Consider the following 19,811-nt stretch of genomic DNA (forward strand, 5'->3'; position numbering starts at 1 on the left):
CAAAACAAATTTGTAAGTTCTTGGCTGTTACATGCTGCCACACAACTGAAACTGCTAGAAAAATAGATGAGGTGCAAATGGCAAAAATTTCCATTTTTTCCCACCAAAGCAGGCTTTTTATCAGAAAAAGAAATCTTTTTAGAAACTCTACTCAGAAATGTTACCAAAATCTGAGTTGAAATCAAGAAATCTGGTAATGTATGTATTACATGTACTATGTGTGTCTATGCACACACACGCAGAGCATTTGAAAACTGTATCACACTGGTCAGAAAACAAAGTTGATGCAAATAATCATCTCATAGAATTCTACCTTCCAAAGCATATAAAAATGATCTAGCATAAACTAGAAATAAGAAGTATCTAAACAAAGAAAAAAACAACTTAACCTTGTGAAAAATATTTCTTTTGGTTCCCTTCCGAGAGCAGCTTGCAACATTTGTAACAGTAATTATGTTGTAATAAATGTAATAAATAGTTTCACTGAAGAGAAAATTTTCAATAAGTCCTATACGTTAAAAAAGGGCAATGACTTAAATAAAAAGATCTATGCCATTTGGGGTAAAACTACATAAGTATATGTACCTGTACTCTGTAGTATCACAACCTAAACTTATCAGTGGTAGAACTCCTAGAAGGAGATAGAGCAGATGTGAACTGACAATGTTACAATCGTGCATACAAAAAGAATTACATATATCAATATTCTAGGGTCAAGGATTCCCAACAACAAAAAATATTATTTAGGTTCAAATACAATTTTATTGCACATGGTAATCATCCAAATACAGTATTAATAATTTTATAGATAAAAGTTTGTGATTCACCTGGTAAATGAACTCGCTCACTTAATTTGCAGTGCTATCAACTGCAACAGCAGTTTACCCTCACAACACAGCGGCAGTAATTTTATCATGTTGGTAAGTCACAAATCAACCAATTCACTATTTTCTGAAGTGCAGAATAAACTTGACACACACTGAAAAGAAAAAAGAAAATGCGATGTCCCCAAAATGGACAAACTTTTTTCTTACTTCTAGCTCCATCATTTCACACACGCTTGGAAAGATCTGCATTAGCTCTTAAACGACGGCCTGTCACCTATAGGTGACAAGATGCTTTTGCATGTAGCTTTTGGGACATACTGTGCTTCTTATTTTTGTTCTGCATGAGTCTTGAGGTGTGTGATCAACAACGAGTAAGATTTAATTTGATTTGGGTTATATTTGGGGGGCAGCCCCTTGGAAATCTCGTTCCATTTATTTTTTAATTTATTATAGTTATTCATTCAGTTGGGGGATTTGTAATGGCACTTTTACCAAGGAACGATCGCACTAAAATAACAATTTTGCACATTTAGGTCGCGGCGTCGTCACATGGGGGCCCGCTGATTTTCAAACTTCGTAAAAAAAAAATCATTTTTCTTCTTCTACCAGACTTCGGAAAATTTGTTATTTATGTCATAGGCTTATAGCCACATCTGTACTGAACAAAACGAGGTTTGTAACCCCAGTGTTCTTAATTTCAGTTAAAAAAAAAACATTAATGTACGTGCGCCAAATTTCAAGTTTCCCGCTCAAAAAAAATCGGGTGCTTCACATTGGGAAATATATGCTTTCCTGGAAAGTATCTGGAATGTGCTTGTGATTTCTTTTACAATAGTGCAAAACATAGCAGGCAATGTGCTGGTACAATTTTGCACATTTACGTCCCTGCGTCGCCATGTGGGGACCAGCAGATTTTAAAATTTCGTAAAAAAAAGACTTGTTTTTTTTTTTACGAAATTTCTACCTGATAACGGAAAATTTTGTTTTTATGTCATAGGCTTATAGCCACATCTGTACTGAGCAAAACAAGGTATAATTCGTAACCCCAGTGCCGCTGAAAATGCCTTGGTCGTTCGTGCGTTTACCGGGAAAACATGCTTGGTCGTCTAAGGGCTAAAGACAAATGCATTTTTCTATGTAGTAACACGGTGAAAAAATCTATTTTTTTAGCCTTCCTGTCTTTTTTGTCAGTGTAAACAGTAATATCAGTGTTTACCTGACTTGTCATTTGTTTTTTCCCGGTAGTACCTTTTTCTATCGTTACTGAAAATTAAATAAGTTTGTTTACATTAGATGGTCATAAGTTGGTTATATGCACAGATAATAGACTTGTTTGAATGCGAAAAATACTTTCTCATTTAAACAGCACAAGGAATTTCATTCTTCCGTGTTGCTTACATTAAATCTATTCTCTACAGTAGACTATGTGAACTACTATAAGCTAATGCAATATTCATGTAGATTACACATAGACAATGCATGTAGATATAAACTTATAGTCTACGGCACATCAGTGGTCATCGCATCTGCACACAGAGCCACTGTCATAATGCACAATTTGGCTCACCTGGTTTCGCTCAAAAATTCTGAACCATCTGCTATATTCCATATGCTTAGCCCCTTCATAAGACTATCTCTACCCAAAGTAAAAAATAAAAAAACACCAGAAGAGGAGTTGTTTTGTTACAACTGCCGAGGTCATACAGGTTGTAAAAGCAAGTTTTCAGTAACAACCATTTATCTTTTTAGAAGGTTTTCTAAACTTCCGACAAAAATCAAACAAGTGAGACAGATTTCACAAAGAACATGTTAAATAAAGACATCAACATCATTCGTAAAATCTCATTTCTTCTAAGTAAAGCTAGAAGCTATCCGCAAACCCTCGTAACCATATTATGAATGCTTGCACAAAGAAAAATTCCATCAAATCAATTTTCCAGATTGTATTTTCAAAGATAAGTTTTTCCGTTGTAGCGGGATTTGTATCACCAATTCTTTCGTGAATTATCAAATTAATTCAAAATTTAGCACTTAAAGCATGTTTTTCTTTTGGTACTAAGGACATTATGGACGAATTCGCTAGTGAGTTTTCAAATGGGTTTTCAAGTTTCCCCTTTGAGTAAATCTCTTTTTGCATTGAGGGCATTCATATGGACGAATTCCTTTGTGAATTCTCAAATGGGTTTTCAAGTTTCCACTATGAGTAAATCTCTTTGTGCATTGAGGGCATTCATATGGACGAATTCCTTTGTGAATTCTCAAATGGGTTTTCAAGCTTCCACTTCTAGTAAATCTCTTTTTGCATTGAGGGCACTCATATGGGCGAATTCCTTCGTGAATTCTCAAATGGGCTTTCAAGTTTCCACTATGAGTAAATCTTTTTTTGCATTGAGGGCATTCATATGGACGAATTCCTTCGTGAATTCTCAAATGGTCTTTCAAGTTTTCACTTCTAGTAAATCTCTTTTTGCATTGACGGCATTCATATGGGCGAATTCCTTCATGAATTCTCAAATGGATTTGCAAGTTTCCACTTTGAGAAAATCTCTTTTTGCACTGAGGGCATTCATATGGGCGAATTCCTTCATGAATTCTCAAATGGACTTTGAAGCTTCCACTTTCAGTAAATCTCTTTTTGCACTGAGGGCATTCATATGGGCGAATTCCTTCATGAATTCTCAAATGGACTTTCAAGTGTCCACTATGAGTAAATCTCTTCTTGCATTGAGGGCATTCATGTGGACGAATTCCTTTGTGGCCTTTTTCTTTTAATTTTATGTTTTGGATAACTGTTTTCTTGCATTGGTTTCTTTTCAACAAAATTAATTCATTGTGCGTTTTGATATGGCACATTAAATTTACTTTCTCTGTAAATGATATTCCACAATGAGTACAATTGAAAGAATAAATTCTATCCTTGATTTCAGGTTTGATATTAATATTTTCTTTTCGATTGAGGATATTCCTGTACTTACGTTTAATTAAAGCAACTGATTTTTTGAATGATTTTTTATTACAACATGTTGACATGGTTCCAATGATGTGATGATATTTAATACCTCCACCAACAATTTCACCAGCACACATGATTCCTGATGGTTTCCCACAATTTCTGATGAAAGCAGGTAATATTAAATTTCCTTCTTTGTTCCTGAAACAAAAAGTTTCAATATGCTGAATTACAAGAAATTATCATCTAACATAGGCTACACTCTTAAATTTATGCTTGCAGAAACATGTGTAACAGTATCTACCTACTGGCATATGAACCTACAACCACAGCCACATGTTGTTACTACTCCATGGCAATTTTCTCTTTTACTGTACCATTCTACAGCAGCTGCACATACTCTGGGTCATTCCCTGACTTTTCTACCATTTATATTCAAACTGAGAAATTATTATAATTCACAAGATAGGGAGGAAATTTTACTGGGATTTTTCATATGCGGGAGTTTAAAATAAAGGGACATTGCATGTCAAAGTATTTAAATGCAATGCTTTAACTTTATGCTATATTGTGATTGAACAATCTAAAATTGTCATTTCGTAAAAATTCAAGTATTATCTATAATTAAGTTAAAAGGAAGAAGTTATTTTCCATACAATTACATTATTTAAACTATTAAATTTACTGCTGCTTTGTACTGTATCCCAGCTGACACAAAAAACAATACAAATTTGCATCTCGATTAATCAAATAACCCAGTACTTAAATGCTAATAGCCTAAATGTGAACCATCAAAAAACAAATTTCATGATTTTTAACCCTGGCAACAAGAAGAACTTTGATAGATAACTTGACGGTTTACCTAGATGAGAATTAAATACAGTATGTTAACCAGGTAAATTTCTAGGATTGATCATCGATGATAAAACTAAATTGGGCATGTCATACTGAGTATATCTTGGATAAACTCACCAAAAACCTATACCTGTTGAAAATTCTTTCGCAGTATCATATCAAGGAAATCATCATGAATCCATATTATGGTCTTATCTATCCTCACTTAGAGTACTGTATTATAGCTTGGGGAGGAGCAGCTTACGTACATACAAGAAGAGTATTTACACTACAGAAAAGGCCTGTTAGACTTATATGCAAAATACCATCCACATCCACATGTAGAATTGCCTTTTGTGAAAACAAAATTTTGACTTTATATTGACTGTATGTTTATAAATCTATTATTTTCATACTAAATGATGAGATACAAAAATCTAGTAATCTCATAGAGCTTAGTGTTTATAAATACTATCACATAAATTTAAGGAATAATGTATCCAACTTAAAAAAAATCATGCATACATTATATATTTTTATTATGGGCATACCTGTTTATCATTGTTTTTAATATTGTAAACGTTCAATTTATGTAAATTTGTGTATCACATATGTGCATTATATAAACATCTGTGATGTTTTTATACTGTAATATCTCTTATACTATATCTTATCTATATTTACATGTATCTGATGATATGCATACCAATGCAAAAAGGGGTCAACGAATAAATAAAGATTATTATTATGACTTCTGTTTTCGATGACGAGCAAACAAGCTAAACCTTGCACACAAGTGTGAGATTTTGGCAAGGTGAATTTGCAGCTTGTTCGATGCTCAAATGGCAACACATAGCATTCTGCTGGGTGCTAAAAACACATAAACATGCTTCTCGGGACTATTCATTATGAAAGTAAACAATGGAATTGTACAAAACAAAGAGTCCTATTTCCTTACATTATCAGTGGCACTTCTCCTTCCATACAAACATTTACAGCATATACAAGTATTGTGAAAGTGACAACAAATAGTGACCATTATTGCTGGCGAAAACGATATAAAAAATTAAGTTTATGTAAGAAGAATAGAATGCATTGTAAATGCATCTGATTTAGCTGATCTGATATTAAAACAGAAACACACTATTGGTAAGAATTTCTGAAAGTTTCCATGTGAGGGAGATCCAGAAAGTGAATTCACATGGCATCCATACGTGGCCGGAACCTGATGCACATAGCACATATATATGCATATATACAGGGTGCTCGGAAATTCCCCTTACAAACTCCTAGGGCTAGTAGACAATATTTGGAATAGGAACACATGTCCGGAAACGTACCGTTTCCGTGCTACAACCATGACAATGTGTCGGATGTGCCTGTGTTGGTATGCAACCGGGCAGGCAGTACATGACGTCAGAAGATCACCTGATGACCTAAAGTGTAATCATTTATTACAACCATGTGAAATGAGGTGTTACGTAAGGTACAGAAGTGAATGACGTGTGACTCAGTCCATAATACAAACAAATTTATTTGGTAACAATGCCAAGGGAACAAAAAAGAAACGTACTATTCATTGAACAACACTTGTGTCGACAGTGGAACGCAACAATTTGTAGACGTCAGGTGCCATCAGGTGATCTTTTGACGTCATGTACTGCCTACCCGGTTGCATACCAACACAGGCACATCCAACACATTGTCATGGTTGTAGCACAGAAACGGTACGTGTCCGGACATTGGTTCCTATTCCAAATAGTGTCTACTCAGTCCCCTCTACTAGCCCTAGGAGTTTGTAAGGGGAATTTCCGAGCACCCTGTATACATGATGTGAATCTGTGCACCTCTTTCTTCTCAACTGAAAATGCGATAACCTCATGAAATATCAAACTATTTATTTTCGTGTGGTAAGTGTTTGCGGTCTCCTTGATCATTTTGCACAAAAGGCGAAGTAAAATAAAGCAAATCAATCAACCTTACAATACATAAAATATTATTGTTTGGTTCAAGAATAATTAAGACTTCATAAGATGTTATATTCATTTAGTTTCTTCTACAAAAGTTACTTCATGTCTTCTACCATCCTACCAAATTTCATGAAAATATGAAATTGTCAGGTTGAAAAGGGTTTTTTTTCTTTTTGGTGATGATTTGGCACAGAATGACCGTATGCATGTACATAAACCTCGTTTCAAAGAATATTGATTAATAAGCACAGCAAATTCCACTAATTTTATTTCATAGCCTTTCAGAATATACTTTACCTTAAACTTCAACTTGGAAAAAAATTGCATGATAACCGCTTTGCCTTATAATGATAATGCAAATTTAGTAATCTGAGATGTTGACATACAAAAAAATCAACATTATAAACAATACAATAGTTTTTTCTCGATTGTCAGTGGAGGAATCTTTATGACAACTCTTTTAGTGGAATATACATACATTTATGAACTTTAGAAAAAAGTTTCAGAGTGGTATGCCAATTTGACTTTGAGATACAACTATTTCTGTTAAGCACTGTAGGCTCCCACCATGGCCTCAGCATTGACTGATCCATGCAAGATTAGGAAATTTAGCCCCCTGTTTCTCAGGAATTATGAGGCCTACAGAAGAAAAATTGTTCATGGGTTCATACCTTGGTAGTATTAACGAATACACCAAGTTTCATTAAAATCTGAATGGTGGGTGTCATTGCCTGGGGTTCTTGAAGTCTGCTTTACGCACAGAAAGGCTAATCAGAACGACCTACAGTTTAAAGTGGGATCCGAACCACTATGTGGCTCTACAGGGTATTAAACCTGGGGACCTTGATTACAAGGCAATGACACTACCACTCACCCATGGAAGAGGCCCAATCATTACCTGGGGGGATTTAAAATGGAATCAGTCTGATACAAGTTTCAAGAAATTTAACACTTAAATGTATGGTGTTTTATTTCATAGCACATACCTCTATATTATATTTACCTGTGTAGGTGAAAATCTGTAGTAGTTTACCCATTTGTTAAAACCAGCATATGCTACTTTCCTACAGAGTTATAATATGAAGTACTGTGAAGAATATTGAATAACGATATATGCCTCAGAGAATATTAGATAATTCCAAACATTCATTTTAATAATATTCACCAGGGGTTTTCAAAGTTTTTGTTGTCGCAGTTCCCCTCAGATGCCAAAATCTGCATTCACCATGCACCTACCATCAGCAATAATAGATAAATGCATGTTATGTGACCATAAAAAAACAACACAAAATCTGTTCATGTGTTAATGTATGCATACAAGTAATGAAAACATAATGATAAATAGAGATGATGCAATTTTCTTTAATGTTCATAAGCTGAGAGATAAAAACAGAGTAAAGAAAACAGGATATCAGGCATATTGCAATGTTTAGCTGAGTCTGTGAGTTGTATGAGCTTGCTTGGTGGCACACATTATAACTAATCTGGGTATATATTTGGAAATGACAAGGATCATCTCAGTGTGGATATTTACTCTTGATTTTTATTTGGACTTGATCACAGTCATGGTCGAAAGTCCAGTTTCACGAAGATATAAAGTCGCAGAAGGAAGCATAATGTGTAAGGCCTCATTATTGTTTAACTATGGATACTTATTCTTTGCGGATGGATCCAAAATTAAGACATTGTCGCAGATAGAAACAAACATATACTTCACTATGTTGTCTGAGGAAAGTTCAGTAAGCTGCTCCTCTTCTGCTTTGGAAAACATTGATGGAGGGTCTGCATTGAATGAATCTCTCATTCAGTTGTGCAGTGTCGGTTGTGGAAAGTACTTTTCGAAGCGGATGAAGTTGTGTGAAATGCTCCACTTCATTGTAGTCTTGTTCCTTCTACCACCATGCTCAGTGTAGGTAAACAATCACCAATGTTTTTATCTTCAATCTTTTTCTTTGAAAGCAGCACTTCCTTTTGAAGGCATGCACAGGATTCTAGCAACCATTCTGACTTTGAGTAATGTAGTGTTGCCAGAACTGTCCTCTACTTATATGTTCAGATTTTGTCAGGGTTGTACAAAAGAACATCTTGTTACGAAGTAAATCATGCATAGTTTCTTCTGAAGATCAAGATATTGATATATATTTTTATTAGTAAGTATAAATTTCAGGAGAAAAGAAATATTTGTCAGAAGTTCTCGTGCTTCCCCTGCAACACTTCGGTGGATGAACTGATTCATGCCATTCACCAATTGAAGGCATAGTCCACACAGAATTTTTGGAGCATGGAACCACTGTAAACTGCGATTGGTACGTGAAGACTTTGGAAAAACTCCGTGTACGATTACTGCAAGTTATGCTTTGCAAGGATGCAATTCCTCAATATGACAATGCACACCCACACACAATCCGAACACAGGATGCATTGCAGCATCTCAAATTCCATGAGATTTTACCCCACCAACAGTACAGCCCAGATCTCACACCTTGTGACTTTTTCCTTTTTCTGAGGCTGAAAGAGCACCTGAAGGGACACTGTTACACCTGTGATGCCGAGGTGCATGCAGATGTGCATCGCTGTTGCTGGGAGAAGATGCCTGATTTCTTCACTGACAGGATGCAGATGTGCATCGCTGTTGCTGGGAGAAGATGCCTGATTTCTTCACTGACAGGATGCATTTGTGTGTGGACAATGATAGTGACTACGTAGAAAAGTAGTGACATCCTTGTAGAGGACATTCAAAACTTTAAGAAGACATATAGTTCAGGTAAGTAGCTTGCATATTATTGATTTCAAAATGGTCCGATACCACTGTGCGTGTGTGTAAACATGTGTAAGTATTCTGTTGATATTAGTTCCATCACAGCCCACCAGGTGGTAGGCATTTGTATACGCAAAGTGGCAAAGGTGAGCAAATTTTCTTTTGAGCAATGTAAGAAGTATCTACAACACAGATTTCCCAATTTAACACTGTTAGATTTCTACCTCTGGGAAACTGAATAATAATGTGTACCCTACAAAGCCATGGTCATTGGATGACATGAAACATACAATTGACTCTTCCTGTGCTTCCCTTCCTACAGAAACCATATTTGCTGTTTGTTGATCTGTTCTACAGCATTGCAGACAACTTACTGCTGCAAATGAATATCTGTAACTTTAAGATATGTGACTAGAAAAAAAGTTTATACTTGGTGTTATTAGTGTTCCCATTATTATATTTCAAAAGAGTGTAAACACTATTTTGGGACATTCTGTATGTAAGTTTCTAATGGCCTCACTTCCACCTGATCCAACTCACTCACTCACCCATGGTGGGAGATCATCCAAACAGTTAGATATGGGGTGGAGTGTGGTCACCATGCCAAACCCCATTCTTTGTTGTATGTTTCCATGACCAGATATATACGTATTAGGAGATAGGCCATGGCTTGGAGAAGAGATTAGAGAGGTGGGAGTCTACGAAGGCAGATATTAGTTCAGTGGGTGAAATGTAGTTGGACACAATGGGTCTCCCAGTGTTGTTAGGTTTGTCAATTATGTGGAGAATACAGAAGTCACAGACACTGGAGAGTAGAGAGGCGGGAGTCTATGAAGGCAGATATTAGTTCAGTGGGGGAAATGTAGTTGGACACAATGGGTCTCCCAGTGTTGTTAGGTTTATCAATTGTGTGAAGAAGACAGAAGGCACAGACACTGGAGATTAGAGAGGTGGGAGTCTACGAAGGCAGACATTAGTTCAGTGGGTGAAATGTAGTTGGACACAATGGGTCTCCCAGTGTTGTTAGGTTTGTCAATTGTGTGGAGAAGACAGAAGGCACAGACACTGGAGATTAGAGAGGTGGGAATCTACGAAGGCAGATATTAGTTCAGTGGGGGAAATGTAGTTGGACACAATGGGTCTCCCAGTGTTGCTAGGGTTGTCAATTGTGTGGAGAAGACAGAAGGCACAGACACTGGTGTGTCAGGGATGAGAGTGAAGTTGGAAAGGCCTTCAGGGAGGCCTCTGGGGAAAAAAATCACAGATTGAGGCCAACACCTCAATTCATCCTCCTCATCCCACCCATAATACAACCTATGCCTGCATCAAGCCCTAATCAACCATGGCATTGTTGCAATGATCCCATTGAAAGTAAATTACGCCATTACAACACGAAAGCGTCCGTGGCTTTTCAACCACACATGTACGAGGGGCATACTATAATGATTTACACTTTTATTTTTTTCAGGTCCCATGGTCCACCATTCGAGAAGTAAGGACTGGTATATGAAGCTACAAGTCTAGTCTACCAATTGCAGGCAGCAGTGCCCAAAAAGTATTCCCGGTGTTCACACAGCAGCACATTCCATACATCATTGTCAGCGGACTACTGGGCAACATGGAAAGAGACTATAATGGCCAGCGTTGGACAAGTTGGTTGGTTTCTATGGGTAGAGGGTGTGACCACAGCAGAGATTTACATATGATTTGTGGCAGTGTGTGGTGAACATGCACCTTCACGGAAAACCGTTTACAATTGGGTGGAAGGCTGCAAAACAGGATGCCCGTCAACAGAAAAATGGACAAGTTCTGGAAGGAAAGTGATTGTCACAACACCAACAAACATGACACAGGTTGAGCAAGTCATTCTTCAGAACAGGTGCATCATCTTTTCTGAAATGGAGGTGACCATGGGCCTGTCCAGAAACACCCTGCAGCCAATCGTGCACAATTACCTCAATATGGTGAAAGTGTGCACCAGATGGGTTCCCAAATCCCTGACATCGGTGCAATGGCAGCAGCATGTGAATGTGAGCAGACCCCCTTGTCCCTTTTTCTGTTGATGTGTGTCCTGTTTTCCAGCCATCCACCCAATTGTAAATGGTTTTCCGTGAAGGCGAATTCACCACACACTGCCACCGATCATCTGTAAATCTCTGCTGTGGTCACACCCTCTGTCCATTGAAACCAAGTTGTTCAAAGCTGACCATTATAGTCACTTTCCATGTTGTCCAATAGTCCGCTGACAATGACGTACAGAACGTGCTGCTGTGTGAACACTGGGAATCCTTTTTGGGCACTGCTGCCTGCAATTGGTAGACTAGACTTGTAGCTTCATATGCCAGTCCTCACTTCTCGAATGGTGGACCATGGGACCTGAAAAAAATAAAGTGTAAATCATTATAGTATGCCCCTCGTAGAAATTGTAGATTATGAAATAGCAGATATCATATGTAATTAAAAATGATGAAGAGAAAGATAAAATGCTTACATAAAATTCAAAGCTTGTTCCTGTACGAGTTTGTCTTTGATCAATGACTGGTGCCATTCATGAAGCACATAGTCCTATGAAATGAGACAGTCATATGATTTGAAGACGATAGTCGATATTTGGCATCAGTTTTCCCTAACATTATTTCATCTTGAATATCCTATATTATCAGGCTAGTCTTAGATATTGTTAGTCCTACTTCTTACTTGAATGTTTGCCTTCCCCCACCCCCTGCTTGCCTGTTCCCTTGTAATTTATTTCCACCTAAGATTAAACATGCAATGCCCTCCTGACTCCACTGTGGTTGTGCCACTGCATTCAAGCATACTTTGCATAAGCTGTAAACGTTAGTCTGTGCACTCTTTCATGACATCCCATTGGCAGACCCAACAGATGTCAGGAGAAATGTCACCAGAGCAGCTCTGGCATCCCAGGGTGACAGTAGTCTAACAGTGAAGAACTGAAGTGAAGCATAAGACAAGCCATGAATAACAATTAAGAGAAATTCAATGTCAACTAGAAACCTCGTGGGCAACCAAAAGAGTCCATGTTGAAGTGAAGAGATAGTACAAAATTGCAGTTACCAATTTCGATTAAAACAACCACAAGTTGCTCTCTTCTACGTTTTATGTGCCATTTTGACTTAAATCTGTGAAAGAATTTTGCAACATGCTCTTTGACTAACATTGGAAAAATCTTATTGACAATAGTAAAGAAAATTATAATGTAGATATTTTCGATTACCTGGAATTAGTATCTTCATCCTTTACTGGGTAGTTCAAATCCACATCCGTCAGATTTATTATGTTCCTTTCTTCTGTTTTAAGAGTTGGGATTTCTTCATCATTATATTTCACATCTTCCTCCATCTTCACATATTCTCTTTTCGCGAATGAAATTTTGCTTTCTTCTCCTACATTAAATATATTTTCTTCCCAATTGAATGCATTTCCCTCTTCCTTGACTTCTGATTTGGAGACAACTGACTTCTCTGCCATACATATATTTCTCATTGAATCAAGTTTTGTATCTGGTGATATCACAGGACCAAAATTATCCAAATCATTCCCACAAATGTCATCAACTTCACGTATTGCATGTTCAAGCACCGAAGTTTTCTCACAGCTTGTATCTTCCAATTTGAAGTGAGCACTGGAATATGGGATTACTGGTAGAGATTTGCTATCTTTAATACATTTTTTTTGTGAAGTGCTAAAATTGGCTTCCCTTTCACACTCCAATGTTGTGCTTTCAGATGATATATTTTCACTGAAATCATCAGACAAGAGAAGATAAACAGTCAAAAGAGTGATTAAATCAATAAAACAAATACAACAAACTTTTTCTCAAAATTTCTGAGAAGAGGTTGTAATGAAAGTTGTTATGTACCCAATAAGACCAAATAATGTAAATAGTTTGCCAAAGCGGATAGAGATAGATGGCAGAACCAGGCATGCAAAATTGAAAATTAACACAATATACGTGAATAACTATATAAATAAGAAGAAAGCAAATTGGAAAGATGAAAAACAATAGAATCTATTATAAGAAGATCAAGAATAAATATAAATGGAATAAATTAATGTATATATTCGATAAATCAAATCAGTGATCATATGTAACTTAATCAGAAGACTAAAAAAGCCAAAGCACCGATACAAATTTGTGTCTTTGAACAGATCTTGAATCTGTCTGATTGATTTACCATCCACATGGTGGCAATTTTGTTTACACCAGTGGTGGCAAGTTCCAGTCGACGCCCCACAGCACTTTTGGTTTCGCATTTCAGCCGTGGCACCTACTTGGATGCACATGTAAGTCATTTTGCACCAAGTATACACATTGTTGCACATATTTAGTGTTGGCACGTTCCAATCACAACCGTAAGGGAGGAGATTAGTATAGTGTGGCTACTATAGGACCATGATAAAATTCAAGTATAATTCCCAGTTTTCAAGGCAAGTTTCCAAAAAATTCAAGGCCACAAGGACATGTTTTCTCTATTTCAACCTTGCATATTACCGCCTCTCAACACCCATACACATGTACCAGAGGCGCAGCCAGAATCTTTTGCAGGGGGGGGGGGGGGGCAAGTACCAGGACAAATGTACCAATAATAATAATAATGACATTATTATGATGATGATTATTATTATTAGTAGTAGTGGTGGTACTGTCAAAGACGTTATCATCCTCGTAAATTACACAAAAAGGAGGTAGAAATCGGTGTTGAAAGCATTTGTGTTGCAACAAATGATTTTAAACATTAAAAAAAAAGTTCAATTTCACATTCATTAATAATGGAAAACAAGTACACAAACTGTATTTTTGAATGGCAGAACATGCATGATAAATGCATTCCAAATATTATTTTTTTTGTACATATAACATGTATAACTTTCATGTACAACATATGTTTTACACATATTCAAAATGGAGTGATGTAGAATAAGAAAATACATGCCAACACTAAATTGTGTACGTATTCAAAGTTTCTTTAATATATATATATATATATATATACAGCATACGTCTATTACTTATATTCATTACATAATCAATTCATCCACCTCATAACAAACCAACTGCAAAAATTATATAAATTGTCTCTCAAATGTGAATGTTCATTTTCTCATGCATGTCCTATTTCTCTCTCTGGTAATTTACAATGCATTACAGAAAACAATCATATTGCAAGTGAAGCAAACAAAGAAATTTTTAATCCATTTTCTTGCAAATTGAAAACAATATTGATATAATACGGTGCAAATAATTTCAAGAGGTGCCATGGTATTCTCTCTTTTACAACTTTTATCATTTAGCTTGTTGGGCAGCCAGGGTCGACTCCCGCCGCTCCCTAGCTATGGTTCTGAACTTGACGAGACGAAGAAAAGCAGGCATTGCGAGCGAAGTGAGCTAGAAAATTTTATAAAATGTATTTTTATTTGTATAAAATTTGAAATCAAAGATAACAATAGCCCCTCTGTGCCCTCTGCAGGTGCCCTTGGCCATCAATGTTTGCCCCCTTGCCCTCCTTAGAATTGATTTCCATTCAAGGTTTGGGGGGGGGGGGATGTCCCATGTGGTTGCGCCACTGATATGCATACACAAATATAGTAACAATATGAAGTGTCTGTGTGATTGCAATGTATCCAATTTAATTAATTTAATTAATTAACTTAATTAAATGGTATATTTAAAACATTTAATTTGAGGTCCTTAATTTACATTTGCCATTTCACATACTCAGACTCGAAATACATCTACAAGTCACACAAATATTATGGTATATATTCTAACCTGCGAAAAATTGTTAGTTGTGTAAGAATTTCAAACTCAAACCTACCTAATCATCTTCAACAAATCTTATCTTGCAATAATCTTCCATCTGTCAGATTGCTCTACAAAAGCCAGTAACAAAAGCCCCGACATTTCCAGGTTTTCCAGAACAAAATTTACATTTTTCCCTGACAATTACAAACATAACTAAATCGATTTGTTGCAAATGGAAATAATAAACTCATACTGATCCAGGTATGGATTTGTTAAGTACCAATATTATCTTCTATGAAATTCACTTAATTTCTCTATTCTCTATGATTTGAATTCAAACTGCAAAATATTGATTTTGGAAAATTATTACAATTCACAACCTAGGGAAGGATTATGGAATTTTATCATACACAGTAAGTTGGATTATGGAATTTTATCATACACAGTAAGTTTAAAATAAAATACTTCATTATTTTTAAAGTTACCACTAAATGAGATTAGAGTGAAGAGTGATTGATTTAAGAAATACATATTGTAATTTATCAGTTTCCTTGAGGCTGAGGCTTGGTACCCTCTGCTTGCAAGAACCATGAGTGCGGACTCATTTTTTTATGCATAAAGCTACTTCTCTCATCTCTGTGAAGCAAACAACTTAGCTCTTGCATATATGTGAAACAATTGAATTGTACAAAATAAAGTGTCATATTTCCTTACATTATCAATGGAATTTCTGCATCAGTGCAGTATATCCAAGTGAAGTACTGTCAAACTGACAACATGCAGTTATACCATTATTGCTGACGAAAAAGGTATGTAGGTATTAGAAATTTAATGCATGGAATTTATAGAGTTGCATTGCATAGGTACCTGATTTAGCTAACCAAACATTAAAACAGAACACTCTGTTAATAACAGCTTCTGAAAGTTCATATACGAGGGGCATCCTTAAAAAAGCTCCAATGGTGCCTGTACGCAGCACTAGTGGCCGGAGAGCGACACACACATGTATGCAGGAAGAAGTGGCATGTAGCTGTAATCTGGTACAGTCGCAATGCAGCCGTTTTAGGACAGTTCTAGGTTAGAGATTACAGCTCTCATAAAGTCTCCCACCGACTGCGATGTAAACTAAGTGTAGTAATCAGATTTATGCACAGAGCCACCTGTAATCATGTGAGGTGTGCAGACCAGATGTCGTAAGTGATAGTATGGTCAAACGATGGAGCCGACATTTCACACAAGGCCAAGCGAATGTGCACAAGCCCATACAGCTGAGTAGACGCGGACCCTTTGCACACTTCAGGTGAGAAATCTTGGACCACTCCCTGTACAACCCTGGCCTTGCATGTACAGACTTTCGTCTCTTTGTTCAACTGAAGAGGTTTCTCGCAGGACAAGGATTTGACAGCTACACTGCAGTAGAGATAGTTCTAGTCTTTGCTGTCAAGACACATATGCCATGGGCATACAAAATTTAGTGCCATGTTACGACAAATGACAGAACAACGGTGGTGATTATGCTGAAAATTAGGTTAGGACCCACTGTTACTAATGCAATAAATTACTACTGATATTCTTGTTTCATTTATGCCTAATCGGTAGTTATCTTGATTTGTTATTTTTTTTTCCAAATTGTGTATTTTTTATTTTTTACCATTTCACGTTATTTTTCCCAAAATTCACATTTTCATTTTAGTGTATTTTCTGGCAATTACCTGACATTATACCTTCATGATGTTTTTAAACTACTGTTTCAAATTGTATTCACATGGCCTATGGCTCTTCGTGACACTTTGATATCTTGAAAGTTATTTTCCATACCCCCTTTTTAATTTTAATGTAAGGGTTTTAGGTAATGGAATTTTTCTCGTATATACTGAAGGGTGCATAATGACCATAAGTGCTGACGCACCCAAACTCACGTGACAGATACAGATAAATTATGGCACCAAAAGTTGGCATTATCTTTTTTTGACTTGTTAGTACGTTTCCCAAAATTCGCGTTTTTGTTTTAGAACATTTTTCGTTTTAGAACATTTTTCTGCCAAATATACCAAACTTAATACTTCCATCGTGCTTGTAAACTATTATTTTAAATTGTAAGTCACATGGTCTACATTTCGTGACAGTTTGATATATTAGATCATATTCTTGAGGAAGTAAAAGTAAAGTGCTCCCCTATGCTTAGCAGCAAGCCATGAAGGCATCTAGGGGGTGTGGAGTTAGGGCACCGACACTTTCTTCATCATGGCTGAAGGTGGGGATGATGTGATCAGCACCAAGCTCCTGGCTACCTTTACCCCCAAAGTTTCCTCCAGGTATCCACTTGATACGACGTTGGGTGAGCGCCGGAGCAGTTTGAACAGGTGGAAAAGATCCCGGTTCTCCCCTGCAGGGGATCGACCCCAGGTCTCTTACATGGTAGTCAGACACCCAAATGACTGAGTTCCATTATTTCTCGCTCGATTAATGCCAATGGTGCGCACTTAGTTTGGTAACTCAAATCACATCTCGCGCAACAAATACTGAAGATGCAGCTCTCGTGTGATGGTGGATACGCACTCGATCTCCCGTTAGAACCCTGAGAATTTGCTCTGTGATGCAAATTGTTTTGATAGAAGTTGAAAAAATCGTGGGAAATACATGATTTAATGTGGTTGTCAGAATTATTCCATGTATAACAAGCAAGATAGTTTACTCTTGAATAAAATGTTTGAAAACTTGCACGTTCCATATACACAAATATCGCACATTTTGTTTCTTTAAGCTTAGAAAAGACAAGAATGTTGGATTTCATGGAATTTTTCATTGTTTTAGGACATTTTTTTAAAAAAAAAAATCGCTAAAACAGCAACAATTCGCATTTCTATGCCAAATTCGTATTATTTCGATATTTAGAACAGGCGAAAAATGTGTCCAGACATTACTGCACATTCATAAACACAACTTCGCAGCAATTAACATTTTTCACGGTTTTCGTGTTTGCGAAAAATCAAGGTCCGTACTAATTGGAAATTACTTTCTGGGCACCCCTCGTATAAATCAGTAGATGGAAAGTGAAAATTTAGCAGGGCTGGCAGAGAAAAGTCAATTCTTGAAGAAAGTCATTTGTTTTTATGATTTGAGTAAATATATTAAAATATTTACGTATTTATTATTAGTATTTTATTTCATAATATTGGACATTAACTTCACTGAGAGATTAATGACCATCTCTCACGAGTTTAAACAGACAGGACAGAGAGTGGCGTTAATTTAATTGAAATACTAGTGTTGGGAGTAAATTTGAGGTTGGGACCATGCACTTGCCAAATTTTTATAACGTTCACCAATGCAGATTTATGTTTCACATTTTCGTGATAGTATTCAATATATATCCCGTTTTGTTGCATTCTTCTTGATATCTAAGAATAGTGCAATATCATTGTAAAATTATGTTAACTTGTGCAAAACCAGTAATACGTCAGGATGATGAAAGAAAACCTTTGTAAGCACTTCTACATTAAATAAGGCAAAGTGAGACAGAAGAGTAATAAAATTCCAGCAGCATATTTGCAGTCTAAAGCTCTTGTTTGTGCATGCGATTTTTGTTGGAAGTTGCAATCAGAAGACATCCAACAAAAATCAATTTCATAAGAGTGGCATGCAATTTCTGTCATATGTTGTAGTGACATACTTTGTCGGGTGGCGATATTTGACAAAAATCGTATGTATCAATGTAACCTATTTGTTTCCATGTTCCTTCAGTTTGTCCAACAAAATGCCTTTCTACGATGTCAAACAACTATCGGACGGCACCACCTGCTCCCACCCCCTCCACCTGTTGACAGTTTTGCCCCTTACTACTCCCATACGGATAAGAAAAAATGATAATTCAATGAATTTTCCACGTAATATTTAGAGGTTTAACACATTTTTCTGCCCCTCCAGAAATTTCTCTCTCTCTCTCTCTAGTGCCAGCACTGATTTTTGGCGACGTGGTTGATTTGTGCATAAAAGGGGCTTAAAACTTCAGGCCGAAACTTAGCAACAAGATTTCTGATTTCTTGTTCCCGTGCAGAGTTCCATGACGATATCTTTAAAAGAAAAAAGGAAAAAAGTCAAGCAAGACAAAATTCCCTGACATTTTTTGACACCTCAAATTCCCTGACTTTTCCCAGTTTTCCAGGTCTGTTGCCACCCTGAAAGTAAACAGATCGAGAGAATTGTGTTTTATTTTTAACACAACATTATTTTCCTTCCTCAATAAAAATAGCTCAACTGTGAAAATCTCGCGTCAGGGCATTTATCAACATGTATAAATTCAATAGAATTTGAATAAAGGTTGCAATTTATGATGTCTACGGAGAAAAATTCAAACACAGAATTCCCAGTGAGTAGCCACCCTGTAGTATAATTCCCAAAGTTTAAAGGAAAAAAAGCTGGAAAAAGGATACAGGAATTCCTAAATTGTAGAAAAGCGGAAATAGAAGCAAATCCAGAAGGAAGCCCACGAAGGAAGTCCAGATCTAAACCCTGCATCGAGAAGGAAGTCCAGATCCAGATCCTTCATTAAGACTGAAGTCTGGATCCAGAACATCCATTAAGGAAGAAGTCCAGAAGGAAGTCCACATAGAAGAACATACAAATCAAGAAAAGAAATAATAAAGAGCATATTGAGATGAACATTGACTGTAAACAAGAATTGTAGAAGAATGTAGCTTATCATGTA

General features: G+C 36.5%; 1 protein-coding gene across 1 annotated transcript in view; it reads right to left on the reverse strand.

The window, feature by feature from the left end:
- Positions 1-891: 891 nt before the first annotated feature.
- Positions 892-19,811, reverse strand: part of LOC146004088 (uncharacterized) — a 71,179-nt gene continuing 52,259 nt past the window's right edge. Inside the window, exons 4-5 of the mRNA XM_083142717.1 lie at positions 12,575-13,099; positions 892-979 (exon numbers count right to left, since the gene is read on the reverse strand). Of these exons, the coding sequence (XP_082998843.1) occupies positions 913-979; positions 12,575-13,099 (592 nt within the window). The 3' untranslated portion in view covers positions 892-912. The remainder of the gene's footprint in view (positions 980-12,574; positions 13,100-19,811) is intronic.

Source organism: Lepisma saccharinum, chromosome 21, assembly GCF_977018435.1.
Source record: "Lepisma saccharinum chromosome 21, izLepSacc3.1, whole genome shotgun sequence".
Classification (NCBI taxonomy): Eukaryota; Metazoa; Arthropoda; class Insecta; order Zygentoma; family Lepismatidae; genus Lepisma; species Lepisma saccharinum.